The sequence below is a fragment of the Cavia porcellus genome, unplaced genomic scaffold (genome assembly GCF_034190915.1).
Source record: "Cavia porcellus strain 051 isolate PalLab524CR breed Dunkin Hartley unplaced genomic scaffold, mCavPor4.1 scaffold_16, whole genome shotgun sequence".
NCBI classification, from domain to species: Eukaryota; Metazoa; Chordata; class Mammalia; order Rodentia; family Caviidae; genus Cavia; species Cavia porcellus.
In genome coordinates this window covers 15,121,985-15,147,668 of record NW_026947499.1, presented here as the reverse complement: position 1 = coordinate 15,147,668, position 25,684 = coordinate 15,121,985, and the positions used below count along the sequence as shown (strand labels likewise).

Genomic DNA, 25,684 nt, shown 5'->3' with positions numbered 1-25,684 from the left:
AAACATATAATATGAAGGCATTCAATTATGGAGCACCTACCAGGTGCCTAGCATTGAGCTAGATCCTGAGGTTTGAGAGAAAGAGACAAGAGTCACATATCCTCAGAGGAGTCACATTTTCCACAAAGCAGCAGGTGGATGCTGGCAGGTGTACTGAAGGTGACTACAGCACTGTGGATGAGACCCACAACAGGGAAGTTGTAGCAACGGAGGCAAAGCCCATGACCCTGGCAGGGTTTGCAGAGAACAGGAAGAGGAGTAGTAAGAACAAACTCTCTGCAGAAAATGGTGCCTGAATTGATTCTTGGAAAATGAGTTAAAAGGCAATAAGTAAAGAGTTCAGTAAGGTATAAGGCCAGAAATAGGCACAGCCAGATCTGCCTCCTGCCCCTCAAAAATACTTGGATACCCAATTATGGAGTTTGACCATTCTCTTAAAGATAATGAAAAAGTGTGCCCCAGATTCCACATCTGAAATGAAGGAAATGCTCACATTTATTTCAAAATATCACTGGGAGATTAAAATGCTCAGCATAATCGTTGATTCATATTAAGTGCTCAATAACTGCTCAATAATTACAACTATTATTGAAAGACTTTTGGTAGGTTAATTCCATGATAATAATAACTGAAAACATGACAACTACCATTAGCTAAACACTTATATATGCCAGCCCTGGTGCTGAGCACTTCATGCCTATCACTGGTTTTCTTCTGAACATTTATCACTACTTGGTATTGCAGCATACATTTATGTGACTGTGTAGTTACCTCCTGCCTATCCCACTGAATGGAAGTCCCCCAAGGGCAAGATGCTATTTGTCTTGTTTGCTGCTGAATCCTACAGCAGAACTGACAGCTGAACTAAAAGTTCAGTGAACAGCTGAGTTGAGTAAATAAGTAATGATCCTATATGCAATAAACCAGAGAAGTAAATTTTATTACCATGATTATTTCAAATGAGGAAGCTGCAGTATGCAAAGATTATTCAGTGTGGGCAAAACATGTGAAATGAGAGGCAAGGAGATCAGTGAGGAGACTGTTACAGACATGAATGAAGGAAACCAGAATGGAGAAAGGTTACTAAATTGGAGAGATTTTAAAAAGTGGATGGACACATGGAGGTATGGATGTGTGGATGTGTGGGTGGGTGGGTGGATGGATGGATACATAGCTGCATATTGAGTGGGTAAGTGAGTGAGTGGATGAGTGAATACATGGGAGGACAGATGGGTGGATGCATGAGTAGATGAGTATATCTTCAGAGGTACCTGGTACCCCTCTACGAAGCATTTTATACAGAGAGTAAATTTTTTATTAACATTAACGAGAACAAACATAAAAATACTGTCCAACTTATAAGAGCAGAGCCTGTAATATCATGAGATTCAGGGAAAATAACAATCCTCTCCAAGATGCTGTTATACCAATTTTTTCCAAAACCCACATGCTCAATTATTCTTCCTTTTACCCTTCCAAGTCAAATAAAGCATAAATCAGCCTTTAGCCTGTCATTCCTTCAGCTGATTTCCAAATCCACAGTGCTGAGGCTTTAAATTATTCTGTGCCTAACTTGGTTAGGCAATACCTGAGTCTAGCTAGAGTAATCTTATTGTCAGGGAAACAGAGTTGGCCTGACCTGCAAAGCTCCTGCTGATGTTGCTGCTATTCTGGAGAGAGTGTTAAAGGCAACTCAGGATGGCTTTGAAAGATGATTCCTGTCTAGTTGAGTTCAGACAGCCACCCAGTCATAAAATTCCCGCTCGGGCCCTTCTTCCTTATTAAAGACAGAACATAGACAGGTCTGGTCTGCTTCCTTTTTCGTCAGTCCCTCTTCCCCCAGTTTTTCTTGAAAACTCTCTCTCTCTCTCTCTCTCTCTCTCTCACATGCACACACACACACACACACACACACACACACACATTCGCTGTCATGTTTAGAGATAGAGTGGGTAAAATATATAAATATAACTTATAGAACCCCCCTTCAAAAAAAGTATCTTCACAATCTTTCCTTGAAATCCCTCCACTGGCAATACATTCCTTTGTGTTAAGCATTGCCCTCTTGTGGCCTGATCATCTCTTCAAATAATAGTCAAGAATTCTACCTGATGGATTAGTAGGAGACAATACATCTCTATAGGAAATTCTCCTAACCTCTAAATTATTCAGATTACCCTGAGGCATTGAGTAGTCCATCAGAGCATCTTATCCAACCTCCACATCCCAGTGGGGTAGCTGCTGGCTGATTCTGATGCTTGACATTCCAGAGAAAGTAGTGTTAACATAGTAGGCCTGGTAAAATAGGCTACTCCACAGTGGCCAGTTTTGGAGCTGACTTCTAGACAAAACCATTGACCCTATTCTAAATAATACTTAGCCCCCTTCCCACATGCTAATCAGGCTGATCACACTACCTGTGTACTCCTTCAATTATTGAATCTCAGACCAGTATTTTCTAGGGCACAATGTGTGGGTGGGTCTAAAGATAACTTTTTATTGCTATAAATAAACATAATGCAAGTTTACCATTTTTAGCATTTTTAGGTACTCACTTCTATGGCACCACCATTCATATAGTTTTTAGCATACCAAACAGAAAGTCTGTACCATTAAGCATAACTCCTTGTCCCACACCATAGTCCTTGGCAACCACCATTCTACCTTCTGTTTCTATGGAGTTTCCTATGCTAGATACCTCCTATAAGCAGGATAACACTGTTATCCTTTGTGGCTGACTTTTCTGCATTCACAATATTTGCTGAGTTCATTGACGGTTCATTATAGCATGTGTCAGAATTTCCTTTTAAAAACTGGACAGTATCTCATTGCATAAATAGACCAGTTCCACTCGTGTGTTGATAGACACTCCACTTGCTTCTACCTTTCAGCTTTGCTGAATGCTGCCATGAATGTTGGTGTACAAGTATCAATTTGAGTCTCTGCTCTCAATTCCAGAAGAAATTTTTACAACTTCTGGTTAAACTTAGGTCATCAAAATTCAGTGCCCTCTTCTCCAATTTGATTATATTTCATGATTTCCAAAGCTCTTCTCGCTACCACTGAGTTTTAGACAGGCTCTCCACACATCCTTCCACTGGGCTCTCTATTTATGTAGAAGACTAGAAATTTGTACACTGATTCTTGTTCTCTGAGGAAGCCTCAAGGAGCCTCAGGTGAATGGTCTCTCTTTCCTTTTACAGGGCTTTGCGCATGAATGCAATTGGGGAGATGACCTTGGTTAAGTCATCTAATTCCAGGAAAATATCCAGACTGCACCCTACATTTGCCCCCAAAAAGAACAAACAAGATTAGCTTCTCTCAGTTAAAAACAAAACTAAAATCCTATACAAGAGAGCTACCAAACAAATATTTATCGAATGGCTAAAGAACAGGACTTTAGTTAATTTTTTTCTTGGAATTAAGCCAACAGCCTAAGTTATAACATCACCTGTACAAAAAAAAGTCTTAAACTGGACCAGTAGAAACTGAATCAGTAGGCATTTGCCTACCTCATAACTCTGGACATCAAAAACAAGGTTCAGGTTTGAGCGGGGTGCAATGAAGATTTTGTGATGAGTATTTGTTGGAGGGCTGTGTTCTCCTACATCCGATCTCAAGGTGAAAGGAGTTTGCCTCCTCACTTCAAATCAAGAGACTCTGAGAGTTCAAAATGTGTCCTGGAGTTTAGTGACCTCAAGAGAAGTCCAACAGAATGAGAAGCATGTAGCTTCCATGCCTGGGAGCAGAGTGAAGAAAGACTTGGTTGGGAACAAGTAGTCTTCATACTGACGGAGGGAATGCGTAAAGGAATGCGTTTTCTGGATCCTAACATGACTCCCACAAAAAGGAGCTGGTTTGTGTCATCTTTAAGGGATTTTCTGCCCATTAACATCTCATGAAAGGACCAAGGTGCAGCCAGGAGGCTAAAAATAGAAGGAACTCAGAGACCCAAGTGAGAGGCTCCCAGGACACCCCCAGAGATGCCCTGTGAGGGTGAGCCAGGAGCCCCCTCCTGCTCAGGGGACAGCAACCCAGGAGGTGACTGCATTTGTTGCACAATAGCTTCCCCACTGCTGTCCCACTGTCTCCCTGCTATCTCCTTCCACCCCGCCTCCTCCCACCCGAAGGGACCAAACTGCTACAAAGGCAGAAGCAAGCTGTAGAACTGGTGAGAGCTCTACCCATGCCCAGCTCTTCTTCTTCAAAGGAAAGAAGAAAATATTTAAGTTAGATAATAGACCAGGTGTTGTAGTTACCAAAAGGGCTTTTCCTTGTATCTGAATTGTTCTCAACACTTTGTGACCTGGCAGAGATTTTTCCAAGAATAAGTAACAGATTCCTTTCCCCTTTGTACCATCAAGGCAAGCCTCTCTGACCAGTTAGTTATGTCGACCACAGGCACTGTGTGAAGCACTGAAGACTCCACACCAAAAAAGACATAAAGTCTCACCTCAAGGAAATCCTTGCGTAATTCTTTATTTATTATTGTAGGATTCTATTTCTCTCAGGAAGGCTCTGTGAAAAAGGAGAGATAATGGTGTTTTCTGCAAGAAGAAAGACCACACACACACAAGGATAACTGAGATTCTAGAAAAGTGAGATAGCCTTGCCGTCCCCGCTGCAGTGCGAAGGGCTCGAAGATGGCCGGTTGGCAGAGCTACGTGGATAACCTGATGTGCGATGGCTGCTGCCAGGAGGCCGCCATTGTCGGCTACTGCGACGCCAAATACGTCTGGGCAGCCACGGCCGGGGGCGTCTTCCAGAGCATTACGCCAATAGAAATAGACATGATTGTAGGAAAAGACCGGGAAGGTTTCTTTACCAACGGTTTGACTCTTGGTGCAAAGAAGTGTTCAGTGATCAGAGATAGTCTATATGTCGATGGTGACTGCACAATGGACATCCGGACAAAGAGTCAAGGTGGGGAGCCAACGTACAATGTTGCTGTCGGGAGAGCTGGTAGAGCATTGGTTATAGTCATGGGAAAGGAAGGTGTCCACGGAGGCACACTTAACAAGAAAGCATATGAACTCGCTTTATACCTGAGGAGGTCTGATGTGTAAGCAGCCTCTCCCCATCTTCCTAGCAACTGTCTTCACCACCATCCTAATTATGGTCACAGTGCTACCAGACTATAGATGGTAGCTAGTTTTCTTTACCTATTTTCTAATGTCACCATTCCTGTTTGCCCAATGGATCATTTGTATGTTAACCATTGTATGTAACCAACCTTTATCTGGCAACATAATTGCAGCACAATAATGATTTGCATGATACCTTGAAATTGGGGGGAGGGGGCATGCCAAGTTGGGCATCACTTTGTCTTAGCAATTAATGGGATATTGATTACTAAATAAGTTAATATTAAGCAAGGTGCCGGTTGTACAATCTCTAATTTGATCAATGTCTTTTCAGCACTTTGAGCATTTACTTGGCTCATTTAGTCTTCCTTTTGTAGCGCATGGTTGGGAGGAAAAAGTGCATGCATCTTCACTCTTTTCTCAACACTTTCTTTGCACATACGGTATTTGGTTTGCTTCTATCCTTTTTTCTTTTTAATGCAGTGCCTGGTTTATTTAACCAATTAATACCCCCTTTGTTGATGAACTATTGAGAGCTGCATAGTTTGCTTTTAGTATTGTGGTTGCACTTAACATTTTTTCATAGTGTCTGTGGGACATAATGAAAAGTGCATCTGCAAAACAAGAGCAAAAGGCACTTCCTCCCATGATCTTATAGTAATGATACTGATTGAATCCCCAAGGACATTCCATCATTGCAATAGCTCAGATTTTTGTTCCTTTTTCTTTGCATACCAGTTCTATTCTTTAGTAAAGTTATAAAGGCTGCCATTATGGACATTAGGTATCCCAACATAACCATCTGGAGTGTGTCCAGTTTGTTCTTCATAGGACCAATTTTTATTTGCAGCTTGAGTTTTTATATGAAGTTGCATTATTGTGGACTTGGCTGTCTTGTGATGAGTTTTTTCATATGTATTCTGTGCCATACTATTGTTAAAATGAACTGTTGCTATTGTGAGATGGATTTTAACTGACCTATTAAGGGTTTCTTTTGAATGGCACTACTTTAGGGACACTGTAGTATTTGCTTCTATTGTTTGGGCCTTGTGGATAATGTACAGATTTAAACAAATCTTGTTGCTGATTTGTCCATTTCTTTCCCTGCACTTTGTTACATCTGGGATACAGTCTAACTCATCTGATTTAATATGCATTTAAAAAAATGCCATAACTATTAAACACCTTGTTTACAGACAGATGAAATAAATTTATTCCAACCAAAAAAAAAAAAAAAAAAAGAAAAGTGAGATAGACAGTAATATGTTTCTAGAATCACCCAAGTCTCCCCATTACATTAGAATAACTACAAGAGTGTCCCAGATGGTATTAGATGCTGTTGGTGTCCTCAGGCTCCCTTTATTAAGCCGATGCATGTATTTCCCACTCTAATGGCTCATTGCTTCTCTTTTGCTGAAGAAATTCTCTCAATTAAATGGGAACTCCTTGTCCAGGACATGACACCTCCAGGGAGCAGTTCATGGCCAATGACATGAAGCCAAAAGGTTGCCCCATTACCAAAGATGGGACAATTCCCCAGCCCATACTGAGACCACCTCTTTGCTCTTCCTCTTTTCCTGCTGTTTCCTGTATCCTTTCTTCATTTTCTTCTGGGAACACTCCCCTACTTGATCACCAGCACAAGAGTCCCCATTGCCAAGAAATCTACTCAAAACAGAGAGAAAAACCAGAAAATCATGGAAGACACCTACAATAAAATTAGGTATCAGGAAACCCCAGGACATAGAACCCATAGGGGTGGAAGTAGGCAGGGGCAAAAAAGCATGGTTTTTAGATTTTTTATTCCCTAAACTTTATGCTAGAAGGCAATGAAGTATCATACTTAGGATTCTCAAAGAAACACAATGAGCTCAAGATTTTTATCCTAAACTGATCTTCAAGCAAAATGAAAACTAAGCCCTAAACTCTCAAAGAAAATAAAATAAGTGAATCTAAATACATATTCAGCTAATTTTGTATTATAACCACATGGGAATGTTTTAACTCTCCTTGAAACATACAATTTAGCTCGGACCTCAAGAATAAAAAAAAAACTGCAAAAAATAATAGCATACTCATAGAGTTGAAAACAAGTATTCAAACAAAATTTGTACGTGAATGTTCATAGTAGCATTATTCACAATTGTCAAAATGTAGAAACAACTTTAAAACTCATACAAGAAAATATGATTCAGTCTTAAAAAGGAATGAGGCACTGATACACACTACAGTATAAAGTTAAAAAACATTATGTTAAGTGAAAGAAGGCAGACATAAAAGACTACATTTAATATGATTGCATTTATATAAAATGTCCAGAATAGGCACATATGTAGAAACAGAAAGAAGTTAATCTGGTTTTCAGAGGTTTAGGAGGAAGACAGAATGGGCAGTAAATGCTTACTGGGCACAGAGTTTGTATTTGGAGGGATGAAAATGTTTTAGAACCAGATAGTGGTGATGGGGGCACAACATTATGGCTGTACTTTAACCACTGAATTGTACACTGTAAATTCATAAAAAGGTGAATTTTATTATAATAATTTTCTCAACAAAAAACTTAAATTGTTTCCATGAATCATATTGATAGTATACACAAAGATGTTATTATTCCTAGGCTGTTGTATATGTATTGCGGTATATTGCAGAATAAATCTATGTGTTTTGGGGTTTTTTTTTAGGGGGGTACTGGAATCAAACCCATTACCTTGCATTTGCCAGGCAGGTGCTGTGCCACTGAGCGATATCCCTGAACAAGAATAAATCTAAAGAATAATCATGTTCATGTATTTAGGAACCAAGATTCTCAGCAAAGGGAAAAGGAAATACAGATGTAAGTGTTCAGCCATGATTTAATTGGAAGTCAGTATGAATTTATTGTATATTCTGTTTCTTTAAGCAAATACTAACTCTGTCTATTGAAAATCCTCAGATATGATCAGTGACTGTGTTCTAGCATTGTATCCAGCATAACTGGGACGTGAAGAAGATTTGTGGAAGAAAAGAGAAAAGGAAGAGTTGGGATTCAGGTTAAGGTTAGGTTTAGAGAAGAGTGGCAAAGTCACCAAACTGATATGAATGCTTGGGTGCATACGTCATGTGTGCTAACACAGAAAATGTTCTGAAAGAATATGTTAAGAGTGCTAACAGAAATTATCTTTAAGAAAAGTGGCTGGATGCCTTTGCTATTTACTTAATACCCTCTAATAAATTTAAAGTATTTTAAGAATATGTAAGGACTTTATAATGAAAACACATTTTAAAATAAAAGACTGCCAGCAAATTAGCAATAAGTATTACAATATGTATTAAAACTATGCTTGAGACAAATTAATAGAGCTGGGTTTATGCATATGGATGTTTATTTCAAATTTATTTATAATATAGGAAACTTCCAAACATCCAGGACACCAAATAATAGGGCATTATTTAAGTTAAATATGCTACATACATATAGTAGAACACTATGAAATCATTAAAACTCGTATTTTCTAAAACCACTTAATGAACAGGAAAATGTCTATGATATATTGTTAAGTGGAAAAAATTCTAGAGGGTATTGTATATAAGATCTAGAATTTTGTTTTAAAAATATGTGTATGTGGGTACATAATATACAACCAATGTACCCCCTGCATTAAAAAAAAAGCCAGGATGGATTTAAACCAAAATATTAAAGGGAGTTACATCTAAGTTATAAAAGTATAAGTAATTTTAATGTTCATTCCTCTGGTAACCTCATAATTATTGTGTATCTATGAAGAATTTTCTGCATATACCTTTTTATAGACACACTTTATTTTTTAATTTTAAAAGAGTAATAAATGTTCATTTTAAAGGAATAAAACAGGATCTAAGAATGGAATGGAATGCCAGCTTCCATCTACTTCCAAGTCAAACTGCTGTTTGCACCTGACCTTAGTACATGGGCATGAGACCTCACCAGTACAAGAGCCTTAAAGGAAACAGGAACAAATAGGGAGCTGAGCATTGCATCTGCCCAGGACTGGAACCATCATCATCAAGCGGGCACTCGCCGTCACTCCACAGGCTACCCTTCACATGCACAAAACCCATTCATTTCTCTCCTGCCTAGTTCTTCTCTTCCCTGAATAACTCTTCAAATTTTCCAAAAATTGTCAGAGTCATGTCCCTTACTAGGCTCTAAATGTTGGACATACACAGTTTTTGCCAGCCTGAATCTATGCACTCTTCAGGCAAAAATATTCTGAACTACCTATTTGCAGCCCATGTGCTTCAGATGGGGCTCCATCTGCAGCCTAGAGTAAGAACATGGGGCACAAGCTGGAGCCAATCAGAACATTCAACTCTTCCGGTCAAAATGATTGGTTCAGAGGTAACTGCATGACCCAATGAGAGTCTATGAGGTGCAAATGTGCGATGAGACTTTTACTGGGAATTCTGAGACAAAAAATATTTTGCTTTTTCTGTTGGATGTAGATCTAAAATAATGTATATTGGGTTCTTCTGGAAGTCATCAAAACCACAAAAACTTGTCTGTGAATGGAATCAACTCATAAAAAAGAACCAAGAAAAAGGGAGAGGGATAGTGGGGAGAGGGAAAGAGGGAGAAAGGGAGGGAGGCAGTAAGGCAGAGATATCTCAATATCTTAGTATCATTTAGGCTCCTAAATCTAGCTATACCAAAAGTCCATCCTGCCTCTGGGACTTTTTAGTTACCAGAGTTCCTCCTTTGGTTAAACCAGTCTGAGTTATGTTTTCCCTGACTTCCAACCTGTGTGCTTCTATCTAGATGTCCCACCAAAGCCTCACACACACATAGCTGGGGCTTTTGGGAGTGACTAGATCGCGGGTGTGCATTACTGGATTAGTCCACTAATTAGTTTAGCAGGTTCTGAGTGTAGGTGTTGGATTCACTGAGGGAAGTCTCACCCTGGGTGTGAGTGGCACCAACCAACAGGCTTCTAACCTGGATGATACAAAAGAGAAAGCAGAAGGAAGGTGGCTGCTCCTGCCTGTCATGCCATGGACTGTTTCTCCTCTGCTACGTCCCTCTATCGTGCCTTGAAACCTTCCAACTGTGGACCAAAATCTCTACAAACCATGAGCTAAAATAAACCTTACCTACTTTAACTTGTGGGTGTTTGGTATTTTGTCTCAACAACGAGAAAGTAACCAATATACAACCAAATGCCAACATTGACACACCTGATTTCTTCTAATTGCCTGAAGTCAAACAGAGGGATGAATTTGGAGAATGTCTTGGATATGAAAACAAAAACCTTGGAAAACCTAGGTTTAAATCTTTGCTCTGCTAAATATTAGCTCTGTGATCTTGAACCATGTGTTTATCTTCCTGATCTTCAGTTTCTTGACCTGTAAAATAAGCATATCAACGCCTGCATAACAGCCTTGTTGTTGGAATTAAATATCAAGAATTTTGATTTGGGGGTAGCAATGTAGCTCAGTGTCAGAGCACTTAACCTAGCATGCCCACAGTTTGGGGCTTGAGTTCTAGAACTGCCAGAAAAATTTTTAAATCTCTATCTTCAAAACAATGGGAAGCCCTGGACAGTGGGTGTGACTGGTGAGAGTTCTTCAGTTTATGACTTTAAAATCATCACTGCTGTGTGGAGAAGAGGTTGTGAGAGACAAAAAGTAAGGCAGAGAGATCTGGAAGGGACGTTAGAGATCCAGGTGATAATGGTGACTTGAATGAGGACGTTTCCCCAATATCAATTATCAAATGACAGTTGCAAAATGACAATTACCAGATTTATCAAACACCACATTCCTATACCATCTCCTACTTTTTTCATTCAGCGAATTTTGTGCTTAAATTCTACTGCATCCTAAGCATCAATTCCATGAAATCTCAGTTTTAATTTATAAGATATATACATATAGATATTGCCAATCCACATTAAAATAAATATATAACTACTAATTTTTATGATTATACACAAATCACTTGTATTCATCTCAGATATTACAAGTAGGAGCCATTTAGCCTGACCACGGGTGGCAGAAGGGACAGACAAATGTATTTCTATTTGTTATCCAGAGAAAAAGTACTAGTTGGCATCAAGGAAGGTGGTTTAAGAAGTCTGGTAGGGAATTTTTTTCACCTGTAGATGGACTTTAAGCAAGAACTCAGTTTTGGAGGGGAAAAAAAAAGACCTCAGCCTAGCAGAAAAATTAGAGGGTGGTTATTTGAATGACATTCTTCCCTTTTACAAAATGGCTCACCACAGAGACCCTTTAAACTGAGAGCTCCCCTACTGAATAAGTGCCTGGTACAATCATTAACTACTTGACAGAGAGCTTGGGGGTAACCAGAGGAAGGAGGAGGAGGTGGAGAGGAATCTTAAAGCCAAGGCTTGGCCTATTTAAGACCAATTTGAAATGAGGATTTCAGAAAGTCTGAAAGTATAATTTAAGTGAATGGGCTAAGTAGGCTTCTATGAATAACTCTTCCACTTAGATAGTGTTCCTGAAGAATATTCCACACTGCAGCCATTTAAAAAGTGTGTTTTAGGAGAATATTTAATGACATTGGAAACATCTCAAAAGCAGGTGGCAAATCAGCATGTACAGCATGATTCCAATTTCAGATTCAAAAAAGAAATTCTATACACAGGTTTAAAAACAGACTAGGAGTCTACATAAAAATGTTAACGACATTTATATTTAGATGGTAGTATTAGGTGGGTGATTTTTAGTTTTGCCCTTATTCTTGCCTGAACCTACCCTTTTCTGGTTCTTTTTAAGCAGAAAATGACAATGAGTACTTCTGCAAAATTAATTAATTAATTAATTGATGGCCTATTACATAGTGCACCAATTACTTAGTGAGTGAAAATATAAAGGGAATCTCATATTAAATGGGTCAAACCTCTTATTTCCTATATGAGGATATAATGATAGTTAACATTTTGCAAGCACTTATTATGTGTCAGATACCATGCTCAGTGGCATATATATAATCATGTCACAACCACTCCATGAGATGAGTATTTTATTACTCTCACCTCTAATTTTCCAAATGAAGAAAATGGAGCTCAGAGCAATGATGCAATCTGTTCAAGGTCACTAGCTGGCAGGTGCCAGAGAATCCAGGTCTCCTGATTTCTAATTCAGGGCTCTTTTTCCTTCATAGCATTGAGTTTCTACAGATGCCCTAGTTTATGGGCTGAAAATATTGCATAATTACCCCATAAATAAACCATCGAACTTATTTATTCCTTGCATTTAACTTATTATTTAGCATTTAAAGGACACATTACACTGAGCAAGAACCATCAATCTTTCACATAACACTCTGGTTAATAACTTGGTAATTACAGTCCACCATCACAAAGATGAACATGCTTGTGTTCCCATGGTCCCGGGTCCCGTTTTAAGGAATAGTACTCATCAATTATCTCTGACCTGCATGCTCTGTGAATTTATACCCTCCCAGACCACTAGCACTTACCCTGGTGGTAGGAAGGTTCAACAGAAATTGCAGAGACCCTAAACCTAAGGATGTGAAAATTGGGTACCTATGCTCCTCTTTAACATTGCATCAGGGTATCACTTAGTCGTTACTACTAAAACAGCTGTTTATAAAGTATTCACTCTTATGTGCTAACACATTAATTGATTGATTTTTTTATAACAGAAACAGTACAATACAGTGCTTATAAGTCCCATCAGATACAGTCTCCCCTTACACCAGCCAGTTTCTGATGTATAACAATCCCCAAATCTAAAAGATTCATGAGCATAAATATTTTAATTATTTTACATATGCACCTGTGCTTGGCTATAGTACTGCTGAGTTTATCTAGGATCCCATATGCTTGACACTCATGGTAGGTCCAGGTTTGTTCCAGGGGTGTCCCCAGACCAGCAGCCCCATAGGCATGTTTTTCTCATACTAAATGGCAAGAGCACAATAGAACTAAAGGAAATGCATAATGTCTCCTGAGAGTAAGTTTGTGGACCCCAAATGTCCATTCTGTGCACATTTCATTGGCTAGGAAAACCTCAATGGCCAAGATCAACATCACCGAGGCAAGGAAATAGTCTGCTCCAGTGGGAGGTACTGCCAAGTCACATGGAAAAGGCTACAGGTGTGTAATTCCATCAAGGAAGGAATGAAGTAGTGGGGAGCGATGGTCCATTTTACCCACTCATTTATAACAAATACACCATCACATGCCTGAATATGCTGCAATGAAATCCAGAGATAATATAACCTACATGCATATAAAATTTCACAAATCAATTTCACATTGAAATGCTGAAAGACACAGTGAGGTGTCTGATGTTACCACCTCAGTGAAAATAGTATTTGTATAACAGCCACAAATGCAAGCTGACAGATACAAGGTGCTGACCCTTCAACTACCATGAACAGCACTATCTCTGGTGACATGAATTTTCGGAAATGATGCAAAACTATGGGTAAAGTCTTTCTTTTAAAGATCTATAATCATTCTTGATGCACATTATAAATTGCAATCCTAGAAAGAGCAAAGTATACTAAAAACACTAAGATCATATGATTATAAATGATTTTCTATCTACATAAATGTTAAGTAGGACATGAAAAAGTTAAGTAAGACACAGGGCATTCATACACAACTGAATGTCTGGCTCACCTGGTCCTTGTCACACCTGTCCTATCATTCTAACTACCAAAATAACCCCCACAAATCTTTGGAAGAACCCCTAAGGGGCATTATTGCCTCTATGAAAACCACAGTGTTGTATTAGAGTGAAGTGTTTGACATTTTGTCTACAGCCTGACTTTGGATACAGGCTCTGCCTCCTATTTACTAGCTGTGTGACTGCAGACAAGTTACCAAACTGCTCTACACTTGCCTTACTCAAATGTTGCTTTAAGAATAATTAGAAGTGGCCAGCACAAGCAAAGAGAACCAGCCAGATCTGCCCCTGCCTGCCAGCTACCACTCTTAGAAGGCTCGCTTCCCAGGGGCAGCCAGCATGAGCAGGGACATGCAGGCAAGTAAGCCCCATGCTCCCACAGGCCACCGTTGGAGACTCTTGCTTTCCTTGGACAGCCATAACTCACAGGGAGAACCAGCACATCCTTGTGTGCCTGCCACCATCAGAGGATGCCCAATGTAGACACACAGGCTGAGGGAAGCACCCACACCAACATGCACCCCTGGCCATCAGAGAAGCCCCAGTGTAGCTGCAGGGGTCTGGAGAAGCCCAACCCATACTCTGCTAGCTCCCTGTGAACCTCGGGTCAAAGGAATCCAGGTGCCTGTCCCATTTCCCTACATATCGGAGGGGCAGCGAACTTGGAAAGTGCCTGGGATCCCACAGTCAGTTTGTTGGGAAGAACCCCTGACAATGTCAAGATGGAGGAGTAAATAGCAATCTCAGACGTGCAGCCCATACAGAACAAGTATGGGAGATCTGGAAGAAAATAGAAGTCACACACTGGAAATATCCAAGAGTGTAGAAACTGAAGTAAAGAAACAACTTCATGAGACTGTAAAAGTAATCAGAAATAATGTCTCAGGTAAAAGAAGAAATCACAAACATGATTAAAGAACTGCTGAGCATATCTAAAGAAGACAGATAAAAAAAGGAGCATAGGAAAATGATAGAAACCTTCAGCAAACCATATAGAAAGGAATTACAATGCACGAAACAGATTCAAAGAGAGATCTAGGAAATTAAAAAGTCAATCAAAAGCTTGCAAGACAGCTTGAAAGACACTGAAGACAGACTTTCAGACCTTGAAGACGGGATTGCAGCAAGCAATTGCGAAAGGCAAGGTTTCTTAAAAGTAACAGGGAACCAGGAAATAACAATTCAGTGGTTGCAAGAGTATGCAAAGAAACATAAGAATTATAGGTATCAGTAAAGAAGCAAGGGTCAACACAAATGAAATAAAAAGGCTATTTACAGATGTAATAGTGGAAAACTTTCCAAACATGGGAAAAGGATCTTCTAGCATGCAGATAAGTGAGGCATATAGAATTCAAACTAGCCATAACTAAAGTAAATCTATACTCAGACATGTAATAATCAAGATCCCAGAAATTCAACACAAGGATGGAATATTAAAAGCTGTTAGAGAAAAGAGACAGATTATAAAGGAAAACCAATCAGAATCACAATAGACTTGTCAAACCATCAAGTCAAGAAGAGTTTGAAGTGTTTCAAGTCCTGAAAGAAAACAACTTCTAACCCAGAATGATGTACCCTACAAAGCTATCTTTCAAAATTCATGGAAAAATAAGATACTTCCACGATAAAGAACAACTGAAGGAATTCATGCCCACCAAACAAACCCCACAGACAGTGCTGAAGGATATTCTAGAGAGAGATAAAAATGACCATGGTTCCAGGAACAGCAGCAGAGGAGGACTGTCAAACAGGACAGGCACCTGCACGAAGGGGAAAAGTGGAGGCTAATAGCAGGAGGATAGCTTGGCAGGGACAGACCAGTATATATTGGTTGTAACTATTAATATACATGGCCTCAATTCACTAATAAAAAGAAACACAGGACAAATGGATCAAGAAACAAGATCCATCAATATACTGCATACAACAAACACACTTAACTCAAAAGGAAATTCATAGACTGAAAATCAAAGGAGAGAAAACAATTGTTCCACATGACTGGAGACCAGATAAAAGCAAGGGTAACTTGCTCATCAACCACAGAATGGATAAGAAAGGTACGATATTTTCATACAACAGAAAGCTACCCAGCTACAAAGTAGGATAATTTCGAGGCTCTTGTAGGTAAATGGATGCCTGGAGATCATGTTCATGGGTGAAACTGTTTGAATTCATATGGATAAACTCTAGCATAAAAAACAGGAGTTAGTGGGATCCAAAAAACATAACAGATATTATGAAAGTGATAGGGGAGGAAATACCTAGCAGGTAAAGGTCATAATCACTGTTAATCCTTATTTTCTTGTCTTGAACTCTTGCATCATTTTCATAATCTTGTTAGATTTGGTTTTGTTCTGTCTTTTTGTTTTTTAGACTTTACTGTGTCTCTGATAGTATGGGCAGCAGTTTTGAAGATAATGGGATGCATTATGGTAATCATTGTTGGTTTCCTATTGTTTTGAAGTCCTATAATGCTTTCATTTTTTGTGTTCAATTGGTTTTATTGTTTTGTTTTGTTTGATTTTATTATGTATGATGGCATGAACAACTATTTTAAAGAAAACAAGACATTATGGTAGCCATTGTTGATTTACTATCATCATGTTTTGAAGTTCTATAATACTTTTATTCTTTTGTTTTTATTAGTTTTAGTCTATTGTTTTATTTGATTTTATATGTGTGAAGGTATAGATAGCTATTTTAAAGAAAACTAGAGACATTATGTTGGTCATTGTTGATTTCCTATTGTCTTGTTTTGAAGTCCTATAATGCTTTCATTGGTTTGTTTTTATTGGCTTTATACTATTTTATTGTTTGAGTTTATTGTGTTTGAAGATATGGACAACTATGTCAAAGAAAACAAGAGACATTATGTATTGGGGACCTGCCCAAGATCCTCAGTCTTCCAAATGAGTGTTCGCCGAAGGCTTAAATAAATTAGACAAATGGTATGATTTTTAGGGCTCTAGGAGGATCAAACCCTCTGCAGAGTTTGAGAGTCTGTGGGCTAAGACAGGGAAGTCTTTGGATGGTCTGTATTTATTTAATATTCAAACAAGGAAGGAGTTGGAATAGAAAACACAGGAAACCTGAGAAGGTCCTTGGGAGGGGTTCAAAGACCCCTCCAAGCAACAAACTATGCTAATTAAGGAGAACTATCCTAAGAGAAAGCCTCCAGGTGAATCCTGCTACAGGCGTGAAATGCCTGCAGCCACAATCTCCACCCTATTAACTGGTGTTGGAGCCAGGTGTCCTCAGCTGTGGCCTTTCTTGCCACAAGCATCTCCATGTTCTCAGTTTAGCCACACGCCCGCCAAGCCACACCCCTGCATGTATGTTTAGTTTTAACCGATCCCAACAATTATGGTAGCCACTGTTGATTTCCTGTCGTTTTGTTTTGAAGTCCTGTTTTGCTTGCATTGTTCCGTTCTGATTTGACTTGTTTTGTTTTGTTTGTTTTATTGTTTTTAAAATAAAAAAAAATTTAAAGAGATAAAAAGAAAATTTAAAAAAGAATAATTAAAAGCATAAGGGTGGCAAAGCATTTAGCAGAGGTGACCCAGGAAAAGTGTACAATGAAAGTCAGAACTTTGTTACACTATTTATTTCACTTGTTTCCATGTCATAGATGGAAACTGAGGCTTGAATGAAATGTCTGAAAGTCTTTCCTCCTTCTCTCTCTACTGATTTATCCAAAGATGAGCAATGATTTGTGCTCTGCGATGGGTTAGCTTCAGAAGAAAGATGAAATTGTAAAGATTATATAATTTGCAAATAAGCCCAGGAACAGAGGAGGGTCTGTATTCAAATTCCAGGATGGGCTATGTAGTGGTTTTATCACAAAGATAGCACCTCTTTTCCCTCCCCATTAGTGTCATCACCTGGCACACTCCAGAGACAGTGCAGACTCACCCAACAGTCACTCAGAGAGTGAGGCTTCCGGAAGTGATGCCAAAAGAGAGTCTGGAAAGGCAGCATGGAAGACAGACCCTGGATCCGGATGCCAGTATTCAAACTCTAGTTCTGTCACTCACATATATATATATGCATATGCACTATATATATGCACTATATATATATATATATATGCACAAGACCTGCACATATCTCAGTTTCCTCCTCTGTTAAAGGAAGTAACAGTATATACCTCACAGAATTGTCATTAAAAGTAAGTGAATTAGTATTTGTAAAACATTTGAAGTTGTATTGGCATATAATAAGCACTACATCATTGTGTGTTACCATCTTTGTAAATGAGGCCAGAACAGGTGGCTTCTGTCCATGTATTCATACAGAGCCTGATGCATAACAGATGATACAAAGAAACCAAATGAAACGGATGAATGAACAGACAATGGCTGGAAATAACTTTGGACTTCGGGAATATGCAATATTTAGCTTCTGAACTGAGCACCTGGCAAATTGTGGTGGGATTAGACCTATCAGCATGCTCTCAACCACTGTACTTACTACATGACCTTTCAAAAACACAAAGCAGTACAACAGTTACCATTTTACATGTATAACACTATCAGCATACCCTTGCACAGATTTAGCATGGCTTGTGAGGGATTTTAGCTCTCCTTAATACTTCAGAGGGGAATTAAAGAGGAATCAGGGTGGGGCCAGGGATTTAGCTCAGCGGTATAAGCACCTGTCTGGCAAGCACGAGGTCCTGAGTTCAATCCCCAGTACAAAAAAAAAAAAAAAAAAAAAAGAGGAATCAGGGTTGAGAAAAAAGTATGGGAACACAAGAGAAACAAAGCAAACAGAATTATAAATAAAAGAGTGTCTAGCACACTACCTACTGCACAGTAGGTCCTTAATCAGTATTTGTTGGATGGATGGATGCCCAATTTCCTATTTTTCCCCTTTTCAAACTACAAATCAGAAGAAAGATGCCAGAGATGAGGTAATCATCTTGGTTCATTCACTTTTTAAAAATGTCAATAGCTTCCTGAGGGAGAAATATGAAAATATCATGTTTTCTGTATTAGGCAAACTATGAATATGTCATATTCTGGTAAAGTCTTTGCCACTTATAACCTCTCCGACCTGAAAATAGTCACTATGATTCTCTGAGTTTCATTTTTCTCATAAGTGGTTCTTAAGAATCTGCACAGAGCAGATGTTACATAATATTATAAATGCTTATTGTACATGAGGGTAGGTTTTTATTTATGCATAATGGCCAGCACCCAATTTGTTACTTGTATCAGTTCCAACCCTTTTATTACCATTATTACACAGCACATTATATGTACGAGTGGCTCCTTACTTTCACACAGAACACAAGAGTTTGTGAAATACCGTAATACCATGACAATAATTCATTGAAGGATTATTAAAAGTGCTGTGCTTTCTCTCATGGGTCTTTGAGTGAGTATTACTAATCTTGTATCAGTGATATCTTCTTCCAAAACTGCTGCATAACAAGCAGCCACAAAAAACTTAGGGCACAGAGTAAGAGAAAATTACATGGATTCTGCTGACTTGGGCTGCGTTCATCTGGTCTTGCTGTCTCACTCTGTTGTCTGTGGTTAACTGTGGGTTACTCAGGCAGCTCTGTTGATCCTGGCTGCACTCACCTACAGTTCAGGGTTGGCTGGCTGTTAGCTGATCTAGGCTGATTTCTGACAAGATGCACCTTGGCTCCAGCACACAGGCCTCCTGCCCTCTGAGTATTTTCACTGGGGAATTGCAGGGGAACAAGAGCAAAAATAGAAATACACAAGAAGATGTTCAAGCTCAGCTTGGGTCATCTCTGTCTTCATAATATCACAGTGGACAAACATAAGGCCAATGAAATTGCAAAAGACAGGGAGTACACTGCACCTTTTATGAGAGAAATTACAGAGACCGCAGAGATTTTATGGGCTGAACTGTGTCCCTCTCAATATTTACATGATGAAATCCTAATCCTTAGAGCCTCAGAACGTGACATTATTTGAGATAAGGTTTTCACAGAGATAACCAAATTGAGTTGAAGTCATCAGAGTGACCCCCCAGTAAGCCAGAATTGCCAGTAAGCCAATCCACTACGACTTGGTGTCCTTATAAGTAAGAGAAAGAGGGACACAGACACATAGAAGAAAGAGGATATGAAAACCCAAAATCAGGATGACCATCTACACTCCCAGAGGAGAACTGATCCTTCTTTTGGGAACCACAGAAAAAAATCAACTTTGTTCTCAGAACTGTAGTCTACGGAATTGGGACACAAACAAGTTCTGGTGTTAAGTTACTGCAGTCTGTGGGTAACAAAAGATAAAGAATCAAATAATGGGGCTGGAGATTTAGCTCAGCGGCATAAGCGCCTGCCTTGCAAGCAGGCAGTCCTGAGTTCGATCTCTGGTACCGATTAAAAAAAAAAAAGAATCAAGTAATGAATGCAATAAGTCCTCAGTGCCCTGGTTTACAGGTGAGGATGCTGAAGCCCAAAGAGTTCAAATTAACATATGGCACAAGAAGACAACTGGAATTGTAAGTGGAACCTGTGTCTCTCTAGAGGACTGCCAGTAAGCCATTTCAATTCACAATCCTTTGTCTTTTCCTAGGTGGCTTCCAGCAGGGAAGCGCTGGCATGTGCAGGACCCTGTTCGTGCTCAACGAGGCAATTCTGCGCATGTTGCCTCAAAGCTTCTGTTTTACAGTCCTTAATGATCTAGTAATTGCATTTATGGCTTTCCAATGAAGTGTGCCGGGCTCTGACGGCCTTCACTGGTTTCTTGAGAACTTTTATTTGATCTGAGACTGTGCAGAGCTTCTGATAAGATAAAAAGGTACGTAAAGTAAAAATTCAGACCAAATCTTGTATTTTCAATGGTTTTCAGCTTATTTCACATGCCTAAACCTTTACCGCCAATTATATACGCAGTGAACACCTTTGATTATTTGGGATGACTGAAGCCATTGGAATGATTTCTTGGACAGAATGAAATGAATGGAAAAGAATGGAGTTAATGGGGCTGGGGTTTAGCTCAGCAGCATAAGTACCTGCCTTGCAAGCAGGCGGTCGTGAGTTCGATCCCCGGTACTGATAAAAATGAAAAAGACAAAAAAAAAAAGAATGGGATTACTAGCTCATGTATTAGATTCCCCAGGGAAACAAAACTACTACCACACATATATGTCTGTATTTCTACAGACAGACAGACAGACAGATAGACAGAAATATATGTAAGTAGGAAGAGATTACAGGCAATGGCTTTTGTGACTATGGAAGCTAAGTAGTCTATAGCCTGTCATGTGCTGGATGGAGATGCACATGGTAATTTAGTTTAAAAGCAGGAGAGCTGAAGAGGTAACAGTGCAGATTCCAGTCTGGGCTGGAAGGCCTAAGAATCAGGAGGACCACAGGCAAGAAAAGATCTATTGTTCCAGGCCAAGCCACCAAGCATAGTTGATTCAATCTTTACTTGTTTGGTCTAAATGGATTTAGACTTCTCCACTCACACTGGAGAGGGCAATGTGCTTTTCTGGCCCCACCAATTCAAAACATCTCACCAGACACACCCAGAAATAATGTCTAAACAGTTTTCTGGATATTCTGTGGCCATCAAGGTAATACATAAAATTAGCCAGTAGAATCCATTATGCAATAATTTATTGAGCACTTCTGTATGCCAAGCACTGTTTTTTGTTCACGTGTTTGTTTTTGTGTCTGTACTGCTGGGAACTGAACCTAGGGTCTTGCACATGCTAGGCAAATGCTCTGCCACTGAGCTACATCCCCAGCCCTGCCAAGGCCTGTTAAAAGCCCTAAGATATAGATATAAGTGAAGCACAAAAAAATGAAAAAAAGATGATCACCCTCTTGGATTCATTCAATGTTCACTCATAAGATAACAACTTTTACATCTACCGAGTGATAGCTGTGGTGCAAGGCTTCTCCTGGCCCCTGTCCTCCTTTGCTACAATGAGTGATCTAACTTGTTCAATTGTCAGCGTGATCCTATGGGGCATTAGCTGAAAGACACTGACATGTAAATGTTTTAACGAGATCTGGAGAATCTAAGTCATTCTCCAGAAGCATTTCTAAATTTCAGGAGGTAAGAAAAAACTGTTTAATGTGTAGTTAATATTTATTATAGCTAATGTATTAGTTTTATGGTAAACTTAAGATGGAACTACATTTTTATGTGGTGTATTTGCACTCTCACAGGACATTGAAAACCTTATTAATGTGTCTAATATTTTTATTTGTAGTTACAGTATTATTTATTTATTTATTTTATAATTTATTATAATTTATTTTCTTAAAACATGATGAGGCTTAGGGTTTTCATACCTCTGATTCTAGCACATCACCAGGTGTTGCTTCTATTCAGAATCCCAAACTGTGTTACTAATTGATCTGGGGGCATCGATAGTGACCACAGGCCTTCAGCACCTTGATCTCATTTGACCAAAATCAGAACTCATTACCCTTTCCTAACAAATCTGGCCACTTGGCAATTTAGAAGAACTTATCAAAATTTTAAATGTGCTTAACCTTTGACCCAGCAATGCTACTCTGAAAACTTTACCGTATAAATTCACTAGCACAAAAATCCAAAAATATTCAAAGTCATTCCTTGCTTTGCCAGAAAAAAAGTAGAGATGTCACAAATTTCTATCAATAGCTGACTGAATAAATCTTAATATATTCAGTATGGAATACTATGTTGCTATTAATACAAAGGCTGTAATATACATGAATTGGTTTGAAAGATGTGTGTAGCATACTGTGAGGGAAAAAAGTGAACAAGAATTAGGGTGTAGCTTAGTGTTAGCGTACTTGCCTGGTATGTACAAGGCCGTGAGTTCAATAACCGCCACTGAGAGAGAAGGGTAAGGAAGGGAAGGGAAAAAGGAATGAAGGGAAGAAAAAAGAAAGAAAGGAATAGAGAATGAGAACAGGAAAGGTGCATGATAATATGATCCAAGGTTAATAAACACTTTTGTGACACAAATAAAGTTTGCTCACTTCTAGAGACCAAGAACTAGAGAACTTTTCTCCAAAATACTAGAACTTTTCAAAAGGCATACTGCATTGTGTACAGTTTTCAAATTACATTTTTAATTTTGCTATATGACTTTCCAGAGTCACCAACCTCTGAATCCCCACCAGAGATCTCATCTTTATTCTTGCTTGCTCTTTTCCCTATCCTTAAGTCCAGTCTCAGTCAAATCTTTCCACTTCTGAAAAGTTTCTCAGACCCTCACCATGTTCTTCCTCCTGGCCAATGTCAGTGTTATCTTGCAGGTCATCCTGTCTCCACTGCATTTCTGTCGCAATGTACATTTTGCACTGTCTCTGAGAACTTTGTTTAACAGACATAATCATAATCTGTCCACTCCTCTCATTGTTCACTATTATTCATGTGAGCTAGACAATTCTTTGTTGTAGGAACTGTTCTGTACATGGTAGGATGTTTGTTGTGGTTTATGTTTGTGTCCCCCAGGCCTCAAGAGTTTGCATTGTTCATTTGTGATGGTTCATTGTATAGTGCTTGGATTGATGGTGTCAGTGCTCCACCCACATAGGGGTGGAGTCAGGATGTGATGTAATGGCAGGAAGAAGGTGTGTCTTTCTCTTTGCTGGTTCGAGCTTGCTGTCGGCGGCTGCCATGAACTGCGATCCAGCCATGCCTACCTTTCTTGGAGCCAACTGAGTGTGGACTGAAACCTCCAAAAACTGTAAGAAATAAACCTTTCCTTTCCCAACTTGGGCATCAGGTACTTTGTCTCAGCGATGCACATAAAGTAACCAAGACAGATGTTTAAGAGCATTCCTGCTAGATGATAGTAGCATCCCCCTTACCCACTTGTAACAGGAAGAGCTCAGCAAATTCCCCACTGGGGACAAAATCATCTCCTTTTGAAAACCCTTAAAAAGTCATTGGTCTCTACCACTCTCCTCTCCACATTTTTCTCCTCCTAAATTGCTCTATAAATCCCCTCCACTGCAAACTTTACCCTTTCTGCTTCCCCATCTATTAAATCTACTTGAGCCTTTGCCTGACATGATACCAACCCTGGCCCTCGTGCACGTTTGTCCTTAAATCTCCAGCATTTAATGTGGTTGGCTTCTATTTCTCCTTATGCATACTTTCAAGAAACAAATATTCTGATTGGCCAAGCTATGATCACGTGTTAACCTCCAACCCAGTGGACTGTGAATAGGAGAGAAGTGGCACCTTCTGGAAGCAATGGGAGCCTCAGCCCCACCCTCTCATCAGAGTCCCTGGGCTGCTTCCAAGGAAGCCATGTAGCCAGGTCGGGCGATCCTAACCTGTTCCTACAGCATCTTTCTCCTCTCTTTTCTTCAGGTAGTCCATAGACATCTCCACTACTATCTCCACCATTGCAGTCAACTTTTGGCTTCAGGCTTGTCACTGGCTTTTTAAATACTGCTTTCAAAGAATAAACAGGCTCCAAATATAGGTCCCCAAAAGTTCCAGACGCTTAATTTACTTCTTCAGAAGTACTTTTTTTAACCCCAGTTGGCTTCTCAAGATTGACTTAAATACCTAACATTGCAAGAATAGCAACGCATTCCTTTGTATATTAATAGGGATCAGAATATACCACTCAAAATAAGGCATTATGGCATGAGGATTTTTTTGGAGCTAGCAGCAATAAGAAGCAACACATTCAGAAATGGCAGTGGCTCTCTCCCTGTCTAAAAGTGGGACACAGATTTCCCTTTGTAAATGTCTTCCCTCGTCCCTCTTCATGCAAGGAGAAAACTGAACATTATTGTTGGAGACATTAAGCAGACAATGCACAGACAAACCTTATGAAAACAACCCCTGTCTCCCATTAGCTTCCCTTACATTTGCCTTCCCTCTGCTTACCAACCCCAAGAGCCCAAACCTCTTCCCTTCATCCCCTCACTGCCCCACACACTTATCACCTCTTGTCACACTGGTACACAATTTCCTAGTCCAGCCATCTCTAAACCTAAGACAGCAGAGGAGAGGTTTTTCCTTCCTGGTCATATTATAAATGCACAATATCAATTACTTTTAGTGTTAGCTTGAAACAAGACCTTTTCAAAGACAACAAGCAACATTTTTACATGGTATACAAGGTCAAGGTGGTGCATGGCCTTCATCCCAAGGCTGTCTCATAAATCTTGGAAGGTTTTTACGCATATATTAATAAAATACATATACAATATAAATTAAACATTCTATAGCCAGTGTTTTAGCAACACACACATTAACTTATTTGAATTTATGAGAAAGAAAAAAATCTACCCTATCATTCTTAATACCAATCATACTAGAATTTGGCCCCAAAGCCTTAGGGAAAGCAAGGTTATAATCAAAATGCAAAGAAAAACAAAATAAGTTATTCATGCCTTTTTGACCTTGTAAAGGGCCAGTGGAATTTAAGGTAATTTTTAAGATTTTTGCTCTAAGCATTAACTTTTCAAACTACCCATTTAATACATTAGCGATATAACCTCACAAAGTTCTCCACAACAATGGTTTTTGATCTCTAGGCCTCCACCCTGCACGGTCATTAAATCAACTTAATGAACCAAAACCTGCATTTTTTTTTCAAATAAAACAGAACTGAATAGACAGTATCAGAGTACTTGATTCATAACATGATTGACTGTAGGCATTGCTCATTTAACAACTGAGTTATGTTCCTGGGACTAGGTTGTTAACTGCATTAATCACTAAATGAGGAATTGTATACAGCATGTACATTACAAGATCTCACAACAATGAATTTCCACTTTACAAACTTTAATTTTGTGACTCGAACAATTATTTCTAAGATGACAATATGTAATCCATTAACTAGTGATTTCCTACTGTTTATTTTTTTTCTGTAAATCTGTATAACTTGTACCCTTTCTCTGCTTTTTTTTTCTCCTTAAATAAAATTTAAAAAAAAAGAAAAAAAAAGATTTCACAACAATGAAATGGCCAAAGGAAACTCCAACTTGATGAGTTTACTTT

At 39.1% G+C, this 25,684-nt stretch overlaps 1 protein-coding gene across 1 annotated transcript; it reads left to right on the top strand.

Annotated features, from left to right (window-relative positions):
• The first annotated feature begins 4,612 nt into the window (after positions 1-4,612).
• Positions 4,613-6,330, top strand: LOC134470650 (profilin-2-like). The gene has a single exon (XM_063225742.1). It carries the CDS (start codon positions 4,644-4,646, stop codon positions 5,064-5,066), a length of 423 nt encoding a protein of 140 aa, XP_063081812.1. The 5' UTR covers positions 4,613-4,643; the 3' UTR covers positions 5,067-6,330.
• The last annotated feature ends 19,354 nt before the right edge of the window (positions 6,331-25,684 follow it).

Coding starts and splice junctions, on each gene's coding strand:
- LOC134470650 (XM_063225742.1), top strand. CDS start 4,644: ATGGCCGGTTGGCAGAGCTACGTGGATAACCTGATGTGCGATGGCTGC.